This window comes from Mobula birostris, chromosome 8 (genome assembly GCF_030028105.1).
Source record: "Mobula birostris isolate sMobBir1 chromosome 8, sMobBir1.hap1, whole genome shotgun sequence".
NCBI lineage: Eukaryota > Metazoa > Chordata > Chondrichthyes > Myliobatiformes > Myliobatidae > Mobula > Mobula birostris.
Window position 1 is genome coordinate 136,614,787 of NC_092377.1, and position 16,031 is coordinate 136,630,817.

Sequence of the window (16,031 nt, forward strand, 5' to 3'; positions counted from 1 at the left end):
CATAACACTGAAGAGCAACTTATTCCCTCAGAGGCTGGTGGGTTTATTGAATGAGTCGCCAAAGTGCTGGGGTGGTACAATAACAACATTTAAAGGACACGGATAGGAAAGATTTAAAGAGATAGGGACCAAATGCAACCTCAGGAAGGCACCATGGTTAACATGGACGCGATGGGCTGAAGGGCCTGTCTCCACACTATAATATTGCCAGAGCAGGCGATACGAATCTCCTTTGGACATTTTTCCAGTCCAGGTCGATACTCAAGTGTAAGTTGTTGCAAGTGATTCAGTGGAAGTATAGATTGCTGATGAGGTAGGAAAAAAGACTGGTTACTTACCTCAGGTACAGGCATGGTGGGCTGAAGAACGCAGAGCTGGAGAACTAAGTACATTGTCACAGAATTCAGGAAGTCAATTTTAAAGCAAATTAGCAGTTTCATCAAGTTACCACACAAAGCATGTTATTTAACTGAGTTGTTAGTTAAAATGAATTATTTGTGATAAACTCTTAAACTACAATCATTTCTAAGTACAATGAATATGCCTTTATCTCTTCTGATTATTTTCCTTGAATTTAATTTTGTAAATCTGATATTGTATATTGGATATGAGCTGAAGGCAGTCTGCACAGTATCATTTCCATGTCCCTCTGAATAGACATGTTGCACCAAAGTGTCTGAATTCGTGCTGTATATAATGTTTGTGTACAGTCACCTTTCAATTCACAGAGTACAACCAACTTGCTAAAGCAAAATGCAGCTCACATACAGTGGTCCGACAACAGACTGGCCAATTTGGAAGTAATATTTTACTTCTTCCTTTATATTATCTGGAAGATTGTGTTGCCATTTGCGAGATTTGTTTTGTTTGTGTGAAACTGGGGGTTGACGTTTTTCTTTGAATAGCTTCCATGGTTATTCTCATGGCTATCTGGAGAAGACGAATCTCAGAGTTGGATACTGAAGATAGAAAATAGAAATCTACAGCACATGACAGGCCCTTTGGCCCACAATGTTGCACCGAACATGTAACCTACTCTAGCAACTGCCTAGAATTTCCCTACTGCATAGCCCTCTATTTTTCTAAGCTCCATGTCCCTATCTAAGAGTCCCTTCATAGACCCTATTGTATCCGCCTCTACCACCGTCACTGGCAGTGCATTCCACACGCCCACCACTCTCTGTAAAAAAAAAAAACTTACCTCAGACATCCCCAAAGCTTACATACTTCGATAATAAATGTATCTTTGGACCTTTCTGAATCCTTTATATTACTCCTTCAGGACAAGAGGAGCTGACATGCTGTCAGTCCTCTGTCCCTGACGAGTGCGGACCTGACAGTTCTGGCAGCTATTTTTTCCCCAACAGAGAAAGGGGCTGAACTCTGTACATGGCACTGCCTGATTTCATTGCTCAGGTGGAAGCCCAGAGTTGACCCTGACTAGTTGTGTGACAACCAGCTTCCCATAGAATTTCCCCTGGGAGTGACCAGCGTAGGAGATTATTCTTCAGAGTCAGAACCAAGATCCTCTGAATGCACCTATCCAATTGTATCAATTCCTCCGTAAGTTCTCATACTTACAAACTCCTTACAGGCAGTAGTGGGAATCAACCCGGATTCAATTCCTGCCCTGCCTGTAAGGAGTTTGAATGTTCTCCCTGTGACTGCGTGGGTTTCCTCTGGCTGCTCCGGTTTCCTCCCACAGTCCAAAGATGTACCGGTTGGGAGCTTAATTGTCCTGCGATTAGGCTAGGGCTAAACTGGGGGTTGCTGGGCAGTGTGGCTCGAAGGCCGGAAGGGGCTGTTCTGTGTTGTATCTCAATAAATAAACAAATACTGTATTTATGTAATTGGCAAAACCTTACACGTGGAAAAGCTGTCTGTGAATGGATCCAGTTCTTCTTTTGTTTGTATGTGGAGCTTGGAAAAATAGAGGTTACTTCTAAGTAAGTACATGTTCGGCACAGCATTGTGGGCCGAAGGGCCTGTATTGTGCTGTAGGGTTTCTATGTTTCTAGTGCAAGTGAAGTGGGAACAGCAACACTAATTATATTTTACTCAACCTGTTTTGAAGAGGTAGAGAATAGAAGAATACGGACCATGTGCAGATAGGTGGGATGAGTTACGTTGGCATCAGGATCAGTGCAGACATAATGGGCCAAATGGTCTATTCCTGTACTGTACTGTTGTATGTCCTATGTTCTGTGTACTATTTATATTTTCAGAGGTGCACAAAGTCAAATGCAGTACAACGGAGATAACTAACATGGCAGGCTCTGTGTTTAACTTGAAATTGCCTACAGAATCCCAGCTGACCAGCTGAAAAGTAGAATTTTGGAATGGGATTGTGAAGAACCCCCATCAGATGTAGAAACTGGTTCAAATTCTGGTCCAGGCTAGGCCAGAGCTACCTCCCACAAGGACGATGCAGGGAGGAGTGAAGGAAATAGGTCACAGGGCAGTTGACAGCCACCTATCAGGTGGTGCGGAACACTTAGTAGGAGCCATTTTGTCCACTAAACTTTCTCATAAATCATGATCCTCTAGAATTTAACAAAATTATACTGACCTCCATTGAGCAGAGTCAAAGCAGCCAAACCCAAGAAAGGAGATGATCTTCCTACGAATTCATACATCACACTCCCAAAAGGTGCTCCAACTGCAAACAATGAAATAACCGGTTAATCCACATACAGATGGGAAAACAGCTCTAGGCATGACAGCATTAAAACACTTCATCACTTTATTCTGTTTGTACCCTTATTGTGTGACAAGAGACCTGGATGTGGATGATTCAGATCCTAGTGCTGGAGGATCATGACATAGCATGAGATTGAAACATGAACTGAACCTTGAACAAGTCACCAGATGATAACCCACATTGACCTTATGATGGAGCACTGAATCTCTGTTCAGGTGCTCCTTAAATACTGAAAACATGGTGCCAAAACATGGCAGCCAATTAGCGGGACAGTCCTGATTTCTTAAAGGGGCCATGCCAGCTAGCCATGCTCTGGAGATTTAAGAACATCGAAATTCTGGAAGCTGGCGCGGTTCGGTGCGCATTGTAACATATCGGTGGCTCTACAAATTAGTTTGGAAAATGTATGAGTGTCATGCAGGCTGGCAGCCTCATGGTGACCCTTCTGTGCTTCTCTTTCTGTTCTATAGAGTCTGAATCAGAATCAGATTTATTATCACCAGCATGCGACGGGAAACAATTGCACCATGTGGGGAAACCCACCCTCCTCCTTCATACTTCTCTCCATATTTCTCACCCTCTCTTTTTATCCTTCTTTCCCGTGCCCCTCTCCATCCTTTTCTTGATCTTCCTCTTAACCTCTCCCTTCTTATTTGTCATTTCTCCTCCCTCCTCATTTTCCCTCCTCCCTTTCTCTCTCCACTTCCTTTCCCTGTGCTTCCTTCATCTTCAATAGCTTTCCATCCTTCCTCCTCTTTCCCTTCCCTTTCCTTTCTCTCCAAATCTGCACTCCCTCTTTCTCTGCCACAGGAAACAGTTGAGGCCAGTTCATTGGCTATATTTAAGAGGGAGTTAGATATGGCCCTTGTGCATAGAGGGATCGGGGGTATGGAGAGAAGGCAGGTACAGGGTTCTGAGCTGGATGATCAGCCATGATCGTACTGAATGGTGGTGCAGGCTCAAAGGGCCGAATGGCCTACTCCTGCACCTATTTTCTATGTTTCTACTTCTCCCCTTTTCCTTGTCCATCCTCCTACACCTCTCTCCCCCTCCATTGCTCTCACCCCACCTTCTCCCCTCTCCCCTTCCTCTTCCTAACTCCTCCTTCCTTATTCCACAGCCAGTGTCCGTCCCTCTTGAAGTGGTGCCTCTTTATTGTGCAGCCCTACAAGGAAGCACATCATAATATTTGGTCCTTTTAGCTCCTAGAAATGCAACTGTGTACAATTGAATCCAGCTCCAAAATGTAAATTACTTACTGAGTACTCCCAATGCCACACCTCCCAGTGCTATCCCCATGGCTTTGCCTCTTTCATTGTCATCAGTATAAATACTGGCCAACATTCCCAGACCTACAAGGAAAGAAACCACCAGTTACACAACTTTAATCCTCTAAGAGAGGCAGTGGAATGACTCCTGATGGGACAGCATTCTCAGTCTGCCTGTCCACGCTAAAGTTTCAGTGAATCACCACTGGCCCATTACACTTCAAAGCTTTGATTATTTGGAACCATTGACCAAATCTTGCTGGCTGAAGTGGGCCAGGTTGGGGTGGACAGAACCATTTGGTTTTGTTCATTGTTTGAATATTTTTACGTCACATTTAATTCATGCAAAATTGGGTAGATGAGAGGTATATAATGATGGAACGAGGTTCAAGGTAAATTTATTATCAAAGTACATATATGTCACTGCATACAACCCTGAGATTTATTTCTTGCAGGCATACTTAATAAATCAAAGAAACACAATGGAATCAATGAAAGACCACACCCAACAGGTGGGACGAATGACCAATCTGCAAAAGACAACAAACTGTGCAAATACAAAATAAAACAATAACAATAAATAAGCAATGAATATTAAGAACATGAGATGATGAGTCCTTGAACGCAAGTCCATTGATTGTGGGAACATTTCAGTGATGGGGTGAGTGAAGTTATCCCCTTGGTTCAAGAGCCTGATGGTTGAGGGGTGATAACCGTTCCTGAACCTGGTGCTGTGAAGATAACCTGACTAGTTTGAACTCTAATCTTCATAAAGATTAGACCAAAGGGTAGTGGTGATGATAGTTCACCTCCCCGGAAGTGGCTGTGCAAGTAGATAGAATGGTAAAGAATGCATGTAACATTGCTAGGGGCGTAAAGTATACTATAAGAGTCAGGAAGTCATGAAGCAGTTGTATAAAACTTTGGCAAGGCTGCACTTGGAGCCCCATGATAAGAAGCATGTAGAGCCTTTGGAGAGGGAAGGTATAATGAGAGGTTGGACAAACTTGCATTCTTTTCACTAGAGTGTCAAGGAAGTTTTTAAAATTGTAAGAAGCATAGATAGGGTAGACAACAATCATCTTTTCACCAGGGTAGAGACATTGAATACTGGAGGGCATCACTTTAATGTGAGGGGGTGAATGTTTAAACAGGACGTGTGGGGCAAGTTTCTTATTTTACACTCAGAACGTGGTAGGTGATTTGAATGTGGCTGTCAGGGGGTGGTAATGGAAGTGGATACAATGCTGGCAGTCAAAGGGTTTGAGACAGACCCATGGATAAGGATAGAATGGTGGGATATGGATTACATACAGGCAGAATGGATTAATTTGACCTCATGCTCAGCACAGATGTGGGCTGACATGTCTGTCTGTGTGCTGAACTGTTCTATTTTCTAACACCATTCCTTTACATTTGTCAACCCTACTTCCTCCCCACCCCATCAAACGTTTTTCCAGTCAATTTCACTGATCCTCTGCTCCATGGACAACAATCCCCTAGATTGCCTCTGGAAAAACCTGGTGTCAATGACATCTGATCTTTGTGTCCCACCAAATTCTGGACCTGACACCTCAAATTATTCCAACCCTGATGTAACTGTTGGCTCAGCTTGTAGCCCGCTTTTACTGTTTCATGATTACTCTTCCCTTTCAGAAACTCTTTACTCAATAACCAACCCCCACGTCTACCTTTTGTCACAACCACGGATTCGGCAATTGCGCTTGTGAATATGCACGTGTCAGCCAATTATTATTTCATTGTGATAGTATTTAACAATTACAATGTTTAAGAGACATTTAGACATGCTTGTGGATAGGAAAGGTTTAGAGGGGTTTGGGCCAAATGCAGGTAAATGGAACTAGATCAAATAGACATTTTGATTGGCATGGGTGAGTTGGGTTGAAGGGCTTTTTCTCCCCCTGTTACATAATTCTAAACAATTATTTTTAGCTCCGGTTATAATCCTAACTACTACATTGTCTTTAGAATCCCAACCAACCCTATTTCCAAGAATGTGAGATTTCGTTTACAAACGACACATTTCTTATCTTTCATACTAAAGCTCAAACTTTCAAAACTGCTTCTACATCTGAGACCATGTGTTGTTGACATTCTTGGTTCGGTGAACACTTCAAAGTAGCTTCCTTCTATTCTACATTATTTTGATTCCAAGGTCACCAAACTGAAATGTGATAATTTCTTTTGACTGCCTGCCACTTTTGTTTTTGTAAGACCTTGAAAATTGTTACACCTGTGAGTCATTTCTTCTCTGTACAATCTTCAGTCTTTAAAGCACAGGCTCTGAATTAATTATCCAGTTACTTTCCTCTGCTGCTTCTCTCCTCCAACTGGCGTCTTGCACTTACCCCTTCATCTCGAGTTCATCTACGTTGAGAAAAGTACCTGCAACAGAGGAACACGACGAGCCGATCCCTTGAAGGGCTCGAGCAAAGAATAGCAGGCTGTAGGTGTTCGAGAAAGCGTACACTGCCGAGAAAACATGGAATTTTCATGTATTAAGAATGAGAATATGAAGGAGCTTTTAAACTGTAACTTATCCCCCACATCACAGTTCATTTTTACAGCAAGGAGAACATGAACTCAACAGTGGCAAAAACTAACATTGTTATGTCCCCTGCCAGACTCTCCCACTTCTATCGGCCCCACCCTGCCTTATTTCTGTCACTGAGTTGTCCTCTCATGGTCATCCGTTGACATCAGTACTGAGCAGCTCTGACAACCCTTGGAAATGATACCTTGGAGAATGTCATTATCTTGTCCCCTGCCCGATTTTCCATTCATCCCACAAGTTATTAATTTGTTTAAAGCATCCTCCTTAATCTCAAGATCCTACTGTGTACTCTCCTGTACAACATTATTTGAAACGCTCTCTGAAAGTGAGTGTCGAGTACAGACCACATCTTCACCACCCCACAATATCCCATGCCTAACAGTTACTGAGGTAAGAGGCTACTCACTTATTGTTGACACGAACAATATCACAAGGCCAGTGAACATTGGAGTATGATATCCAATTCTGAAAGAAAGGAAATTAGTTTATTCAGAGAATTATCAGAATCTCAGTATCAAGGAGAACCCACATTGTTACCTCTGTTGAAGACCTTTGTTGCCGTTATGAGTACAAATTTTGAAATATCATATCTTGTATAAGACCATGAGACATAAAAGCAGAATTAGGCCATTTGTCCCATCGAGTCTGCTCCACCATTCAATCGTGGCTGATTTGTTTTTGCCGTCAACCTCATTCTCCTGCCTGCTCAAATGAAGGTAACACCTTTATATATTCCATCAGCTTTGCGACTACAAGGAAGGTCAGATATTTGGACTCTGCAGGAATGTGAGTAAAAGCATTTTACATGAAGTCAGAAGAGCTATGAGAAACAAACATAAGACCTGTTCCCGTACTGTACAAATCCATAACTCCTGCTATCTTGACTGAGTAAATTGGTCAGTTTGTTTGATGCAGAGTCCTTTTAAAATTTCTGATTCTATAATGAATTTGCTTCAGGGTTTGGAGGTGCACCAGCACGATTTGTAAAGCAGAAGGAAGGGAATTTCAACCCTTAATTCAGCTTTTCACCGAAATCATCTGGACAGAAGTCATGTTGTGAACTACCTGGAGCAGCTTGTTGATTTGCTGAGTCATTTTTAGAATTTTCCATCAACTGAGGAATGGTCAAGGAAAGAGTGACATAACTTGCAATCTTCAGCAAAAAGCCCTGGGCTGTATTTGCATTATGAATTTATTCTTTAGCACTATCTACCTATACGTTATATAATATGTACAGTGGCATGCAAAAGTTTGGGCACCCTTGGTCAAAATTTCTGTTACTGTGAATAGCTAAGCGAGTAAAGGATGACCTGATTTCCAAAAGGCATAACGTTAAAGATGACACATTTCTTTAATATTTTAAGCAGATTACTTTTTTATTTCCATCTTTTACAGTTTCAAAATAACAAAAAAGGAAAAGGGCCCGAAGCAAAAGTTTGGGCACCCTGCATGGTCAGTACTTAGTAACACCCCCTTTGGCAAGTATCACAACTTGTAAGCGCTTTCTGTAAGAGTCTTTCAATTCTTGTTTGGGGGATTTTCGCCCATTCTTCCTTGCAAAAGGCTTCTAGTTCTGTGAGATTCTTGGGCCGTCTTGCATGCACTGCTCTTTTGAGGTCTATCCACAGATTCTCGATGATGTTTCGGTCAGGGGACTGTGAGGGTCATGGCAAAACTTTTAGCTTGCGCCTCTTGAGGTCGTCCATTGTGGATTTTGAGGTGAGTTTAGGTTCATTATCCTGTTGTAGAAGCCATGCTCTTTTCATCTTCAGCTTTTTTACAGACGGTGTGAAGTCTGCTTCCAGAATTTGCTGGTATTTAATTGAATTCATTCTTTCCTCTACCAGGGAAATGTTCCCCGTGCCACTGGCTGCAACACAAGCCCAAAGCATGATCGATCCACCCCAGTGCTTAACAGTTGGAGAGGTGTTTTTTCATGAAATTCTGCACCCTTTTTTCTCCAAACATACCTTTGTTCATTGCGGCCATAAAGTTCTATTTTAACTTCCTCAGTCCACAGGACTTGTTTCCAAAATGCACCAGGCTTGTTTAGATGTTCCTTTGCAAACTTCTGACGCTGAATTTTGTGGTGAGGACGCAGGAAAGGTTTTCTTCTGATGACTCTTCCATGAAGGTCATATTTGTGCAGGTGTCGCTGCACAGTAGAATAGTGCACCACCACTCCAGAGTCTGCTAAACCTTCCTGAAGGTCTTTTGCAGTCTAACGGGGGTTTTGATTTGCCTTTCTAGCAATCCTACGAGTAGTTCTTTCTGAAAGTTTTTTTGGTTTTCCAGACCTCAACTTGACCTCCACCGTTTCTGTTAACTGCCTTTTCTTAATTACATTATGAACTAAGGAAACGGCTACCTGAAAACACTTTGCTATCTTCTTATAGCCTTCCCCTACTTTGTGGGCATCATTTATTTTAATTTTCAGAGTGCTAGGCAGCTGCTTAGAGGAGCCCATGTCTGCTGATTGTTGGGACAAAGTTTGAGGAGTCAGGGTATTTATAAAGCTTTGAAATTTGCATCACCTGGCCTTTCCTAATGAAGTTTGTGAACAAGCCATAGCCCTAACAAGCTAGGTAAGGTCTGAGGCCTTGGTAAAAGTTATCTGAAAGCTCAAATCTCTTGGAGTGCCCAAACTTTTGCATGGTGCTCCTTTCCTTTTTTCCACTCTAAAATTGTACAAAACAAAAATAATACACTAATCTTGCTTAAAATGTTGAAAAGAATGTTTCATCTTTAACTTTATGACTTTTGGAGATCAGTTCATCTTCTACCCACTTAACTATTCACAGTAATGGAAATTTTGACCGGGGTGCTCAAACTTTTACATGCCACTGTATATACACACACACATATATATATATATATATATATGTGTGTGTGTGTGTGTGTGTGTGTGTGTACATATATATATATATGTATGTATCTAACTTGAAGTGATTTCTAATATCTGCTGTGTACAGCTGTCACAAAACAACAAATTTTACGACTTATTCAATGACAATAAGTTATTAATTGATTCCAATCTGATATAATTTTTGTACAAGAGACACATGCCAGGTTGTGTGATAACAATCGATTTTTTAAATTTTGGAAGGACCCTCAGATTCACGCAAACTCTCAAAGTAAGATTAGGGGTGTTTCCATTTTTATTGATTCCAATATTCCCTTTAATCAGGAGGATATTATATTTGATATTAATGGTAGATTTTTGATTGTTAAAGGAACAATTTACAAGAAGAAAACGGTTTTGGTTAATATATATGGACCAAATACTGATGATCCTTCATTTTTTAAAGATATTTTTGCTCTATTACCTGATTTAAATGAATATATGTTATTAATGGGTGGAGATTTTAATATTTGCTTAAATCTCTTGTTAGATAAATCATCATCTAGACATCAACTCCCTAATCATTCTGCATCACTAATTAATTCCTTTTTAATTGATTATGGTTTAATTGAAGTCTGGAGACATATGCATCCTACTGATAGAGAATATTCCTTTTTTTCCCCACATGTTCATAATAAATATTTGAGAATCGACTATTTTATAGCTGACCTGCGACTTTTACTTAATGTTCAGAAATGTGAATATGATGCAATTGTTATTTCTGATCATGCTCCTTTAAATTTAATATTTGATTTGAAAGATGTTCCTACAAGACCACCTTGGTGTTTTCCAGAACATTTGTTACAAAGTTCAGATTTTGTTCAGTTTATTGAAACTCAGATAAAAGAGCTTTTTCTCTTTAATAATACAGGAAATATCTCAAAGTTAGTAATTTGGGATACATTAAAAGCTTATTTACATGGTCAGATTATTTCTTATTTAGCTAAATTGAAGAAACAGACAAAAATAGGAGTAGATAAAATTGCTAAACAAATTAAAGAATTAGATAATTTCAATGCAATCTTTCCAAACGTCGAATTGTTTAAAAGAAGAGAGGAACAGTCACAATATAATTTATTATTAAATTATCCTATTGAAGGATATTTGCTTAAATTAAAAAGTCAGTTTTATAATTTTGGGGATAAAACTAATAGGCTATTAGTTTCCCAATTAAGGGCTGTTACAGCTAAAAGACAAATTTTAAAGATTCGTAAAGATAATGGAGATATAGTAAGTAATTATGATGATATTAATAATATCTTTCAGGATTTTTATTTTGACCTTTATAAATCTCAGTTTCCAGCAGATCCCTCTAAAATGAAAGCTTTTTTATATAAGGTTAAATTTCCTCAAATTACTGCTGAAGATCGACAGACCCTTGACGCTCCAATTGTTGAGCATGAAATTCAGAAAGCTATATGGTCAATGCAATCAGGTAAAGCTCCTGGACTCGATGGTTATTTGGTAGGATTTTACAAAAAATTTGAAAAAAATACTTTCTCCATACCTTTTGGAAATATTTTATGAATCTTTTGAGAAAGGTAATTTACCCCCTTCTTTTAATGAAGCTTCTGTTTCTTTAATCCTTAAGAAAGATAAAGATCCTACTGAATGCTCATCTTATAGACCTATTTCGCTATTAAATGTGGATGTTAAAGTTCTTTCCAAGATAATGGCTAACGGTTTGGAAAACATTTTATCTAAAATTATCTCTATGGATCAAACAGGCTTTATTAGAGGCCGTTATTCTTTTTCTAATGTTCGGAGATTGATTAATATTATACATTCACCATTACCCAAAACACCCCAATGTGTTATTTCTCTGGATGCAGAAGAGGCATTTGATAGAGTTGAATGGACTTATTTGTTTAATGTATTACAGAGAATTGGCTTTGGTAATAATTTTAATAAGTGGATTCAAATGATCTATAAGAACCCTATCACTACCATCATTACTAATAATCTGAGGTCTCCTTTTTTTTTTACTTTCACGAGGTACTCGACAAGGGTGTCCATTAAGTCCTTTATTACTTAATCTCGCATTGCAGCCTTTGGCTATAACAATTCGCGAAGCTAAAAATATTCATGGTATTTCTGTAAATTTCTCTTTATGCAGATGATCTTCTGGTTTATATCTTGAACCCCGAAGAATCTACTCCTAATCTTTTGGAATTATTGAATGATTTTGGAAAATTTTCAGGATATAAACTTAATTTAAATAAAAGTGAATTGTTCCCTTTAAATGTTCCTGTTTTTATATATCAGGACATTCCATTTAGAATTGTGAATTCTTTTAAATATTTGGGTATTATCATTACAAAAAAAAGATCTTTATAAGGTTAATGTAGTTCCTTTATTGGACTCTATGAAACAATTATTTTCTAGATGGAATCCTCTTACACTTTCTTTAATAGGTCATATTCATGCCATGAAAATGATGATTTTACCTACATTTTTATATATTTTTCAAAATATACCTATCTTTCTAACCAAAAATTTTTTGATCAAATTGATTCTACTATTTTGTCCTTTATTTGGAATAATAAAAAACCAAGAGTTAATAAGTTTCATACACAAAAATCTAAAAAAGAAGGTGGACTCGTGCTGCCTAATTTAAGATTGTATTATTGGGCTGTTAGTATTCGACAATGATCTTTTTGGTTATATTGGCTCGATAAGAACCAAAAACCAGCCTGCATTGATTTAGAATTTAAAGCTATTAATCAACTTTATTTAACTTCACTATTAGGAGCTCCATTACCTTTACAACTTGCTAAAATTTCCAATTTCAATTTCTACCCTGTTATTAAACAGTCCTTACGGATTTGGTTTCAGTTTCGCAACTCTTTGAATTTCAAACAATTTAAATTGTCTAGTCCTGTATTTTGAAATTTGCTATTTAAACCTTCAATTACTGATCCCATCTTTCTTTTATGGAGAAATAAGGGGATTTGTTCTTTTGCAGATTTATGTAGTGATGGTCGATTGATGTCTTTTGAAGAGTTAATTAGTAAATATTCTCTCTCACACACACATTTCTTGCAATATTTACAGGTTAGACATTTTTTACAAAAATATGTTTCTACGTTTCCATATATGCAAGAATATATAGTTGGACACTATTTTGAATATGAATCCCTTAGTGAGAGGCTCCATTGGTAGAATTTATAATTTATTTTTACTACAAAAAAAACCCTCTCACTAAAGATTAAACAAGATTGGGAGAGAGAACTAAATATGACTTTTGTTAATGAAGACTGGTTGCGAGTTCTGAAAATGGTTAATTCTTCTTTGATATGTGCCAATCATTGTTTAATTCAGTTTAAAATTGTTCACCACTATTATTTAATAAAGGAGAGGCTTTCCAAAATATTCCCTAATATAGATAATTATTGTGATAGGTACAAAAATGAAGTAGCTACTTTGTCACATATGTTTTGGCCATGTCCCTCGTTGAAATCTTTTGGGAAATCTTTACTTTCTACAATCTCTAAAGCTTTGAAAATTAATTTACAACCTAATACATTGACTGTTCTATTTGGAATAGTTTCGCATCATATTCAGGGTATTTCATTTTCAAACCAACATGTAATTGCATCCGTTACATTGTTGGCAAGAAGAGGCTATTTTACTGAAGTGGAAGGATACCTCTGCTCCTACACTAACTCAATGGTTTTCCCAAGTAATGTTATTTCTTAGTTTAGAAAAAATTAGAAGTAGAACTTTTGATCCCCGATTTGATTTTGAGAGAAGGTGAGGCTCTTTTGCCAAATATTATCATTTAATTTGAATCAATTTACATGGGTCCTTCCAATTTTATGTTATATAAATGTGATTTGGCAGTTGTTGTTTTCTTTTTCTTCTTTTATATATACACATAAATGATTGTAAGATGTATTGCTCCGGGAGTTGGTTCCTAATGGTTTTTTTCTTCTCTTTTTTCCATTTTATAGTTAGTGGGTTTTTTTTAGTTCGCTGGGGTTCTCTTTTTTCCTTCTTTTTCTTTTATAAAAATTTTTTCATTAGCATATATAAGGTTTTTCCTTCAGCTTTATTAATTATATATATACTAATTTGTTGAATTTCTGTATTTTATAGCTGTAGATTATATATTAATAAAGATTTAAATATGAAATGAATATATATGTATGTATCTAACTTGAAATGATTTGTTATATCTGTGCTGTACAGCTGTCACAAAGCAACAAATTTTACGACTTATTCAATGACAATAAATTTGATTCTGATTCAGAGAACCCAAGCACAGGTACAACTTAACACACTGTGAATTCTTTGTTGGGCAATTGTACGCCAGCCTCGCCCACACAGGCAAGGACAGATTTCTTCCAGTCAGGACTGGCTACTTATTGTGGCAAGTGAGAAGTGAGGCCAAGTGGATGATTCAAACACATTATATGCCATTTTTTGACTGTAACTGATAACCTTGCTGTGTGGGACACTGAGATCTTAAGCCCAGTTTTGAGGATCAATAGAACAACATACAGGGACACCAGATCATCGTAAAGCACGATAGTGTTTTTGGAGATTGGTGCTCAAACACTCTGCAGTCGGTTCAGATGTTTTTGTGTTTACCTGTTAGTCAGTACCCCCACAAACGGATTTACCAGGAGCTGTACAATGGCCTTGGAAGCAAATAACAATCCAATGTGAACATTTTCCTCCGCAAGAAACGACTCATCCCTGTTGCACTGGGCTGCTTCAGTGGTCGGCTTTGAGTCAAGAGTGGCTCCCTGTGTAGTGTTCCCCAATTCCAAACCTTCATTCTCAATCTTGGCTGCTGTAGTGCTCTTCCCAAGCACAAGATCCGTCTCATTGGAGTGGGGAAAGAGAGGGGCTGCTGTAGGAGGCAGCTCCAGTGGTGTTGAAGTATTAAGTTTGGCTTGATGCTTTTCATACAAATAACTGGGGATAATGGGCACTGAAAGAGAAACAGTTCAGTCCTGTAAAGACACATTAAACATTCCTGTCGCTACAGAATTACAAGTCATACAGTCTTAACTTTTTCCTTTTGAAACAATTGTGGGTATGATTGTGAGACACCTCTAGGTCATGAAAGCTGTCACCTACGTGCAGGACTCATTTTTGATATTACATGAGAAAGTTTTTCAGCATTCTGAAACTTTGGAATACAACTTTAACCAAATGGCTTTTTGCAATAATTATGGGATGCCTTTTGGAGGCAATTTTCACTGGAGATATCTAAAAATGTTGTTGCATTATAGACATAAGAGGGGAAAATGACTAAATACCATAAATTTCTCTTCATAAGATTGCCTATAGCTCCAGGTTTGGGAGGTTGTAGACTTTAACCAAAATTTCCCTCAAGCTCTCTTTCTGAGTAAAGTTGTGGTGATGATCAGATTCCGATACAAGCTAAGCCAAGGAATTTCCTTGGAGAACGTGTAAAGATCATTCAAGATTAGCATGGCTATATGTGTGTGGAACTAAAGGAAATGGGGCCGGGTTTCTAATGAATATTACTCTTCAGTTGTTACTGTGGAGAAAATGATTGAAAGTAAGGAAAAGGGGTGAAATACGTGGTAGTGAATTGGACCGCAGCTGGGGTAGCAGAGAGGAGGTAATGAAGGCCTTAAACTGTATTCAATCCCAGGGATTGAGCTGATGCACTCTTGTGGGAGGCTAGAGTGGGAAGTGCACAGGCCCTGGTACAGGCTTTTCCTTCATCTTTAGGCAAGGGTGAGGTTCTGGATGACCAGAGAATGGCAAATGTGGTGTGACGTTTAAAAAGAAGCAGGCCAATGAGTCTGACATCAGTGTTGGGTACATTGCCGCTGGGGATTCTAAAGAACAGGATCTACCAGCACTTGGAGAGTCAGAGTCTGACTCAGGACAGTCACCATGGCTTTGTGCATGGGGTGTCATGTCTGACAAATCTCTTGGAGGTTTTCAAGGAGACGAATAAGAAGGTAGAAGATAGTGGATGTTGTCTATATGAACTATAATGACTTATTTGACACGATCCTTCATGGCAGGCTAGAAGGTTAGATCACATGGGATCCAGGGGAAGATAGCAGATTGGATTCATAATTGGCTCAGCATTGTTTCTTGGACAAAAACCATAAAACTTTTAAAAAGCTCTTACTAATTTTCAAAAATCCAAACCATTTAAACCTCACCGTGGAACTGGAACTGTCCATTGAGTCCTTTGCTTTTTGATCTAGCTTTACAACCCCTTGCCATTGCTTTTCGAGAATCTAATGATATCTGTGGTATTTTAAGGGGAGGTATCACCACAAAATCTAGCAGATTGGACTCATCATTGGCTCAGCGTTGTTCCTTGGACAAAAACCATAACATTTTTAAAAAGCTCTCAATTATTCACAGGTGTTAAGACGTTACTCTTGTGTCCCTAGTAGGTTTGTGAATGTCGGAGTTACGATTTATAGGTTTAGTGGTGATGTGAATAAAAAGGAAGGTTCTCTACAGCTATGGAGATTTATATACTATACATATACAGTGTGTATATATGAAGACGAGTCCTGGGCCCAGCACATTGATACAGTTATAAGGAAAGTACACCAGCATCTTTACTTTCTCAGGCGG

The 16,031-nt window shown here is 38.6% G+C and overlaps 1 protein-coding gene across 1 annotated transcript in view; it reads right to left on the bottom strand.

Annotated features, from left to right (window-relative positions):
* Window positions 1-16,031, bottom strand: part of LOC140202067 (synaptic vesicular amine transporter-like) — a 51,181-nt gene that overhangs the window by 18,451 nt on the left and 16,699 nt on the right. Inside the window, exons 2-7 of the mRNA XM_072266926.1 lie at window positions 14,040-14,385; window positions 6,951-7,009; window positions 6,376-6,459; window positions 3,961-4,053; window positions 2,570-2,659; window positions 339-382 (exon numbers count right to left, since the gene is read on the bottom strand). Coding sequence (XP_072123027.1) covers window positions 339-382; window positions 2,570-2,659; window positions 3,961-4,053; window positions 6,376-6,459; window positions 6,951-7,009; window positions 14,040-14,385 — 716 coding nt within the window. The remainder of the gene's footprint in view (window positions 1-338; window positions 383-2,569; window positions 2,660-3,960; window positions 4,054-6,375; window positions 6,460-6,950; window positions 7,010-14,039; window positions 14,386-16,031) is intronic.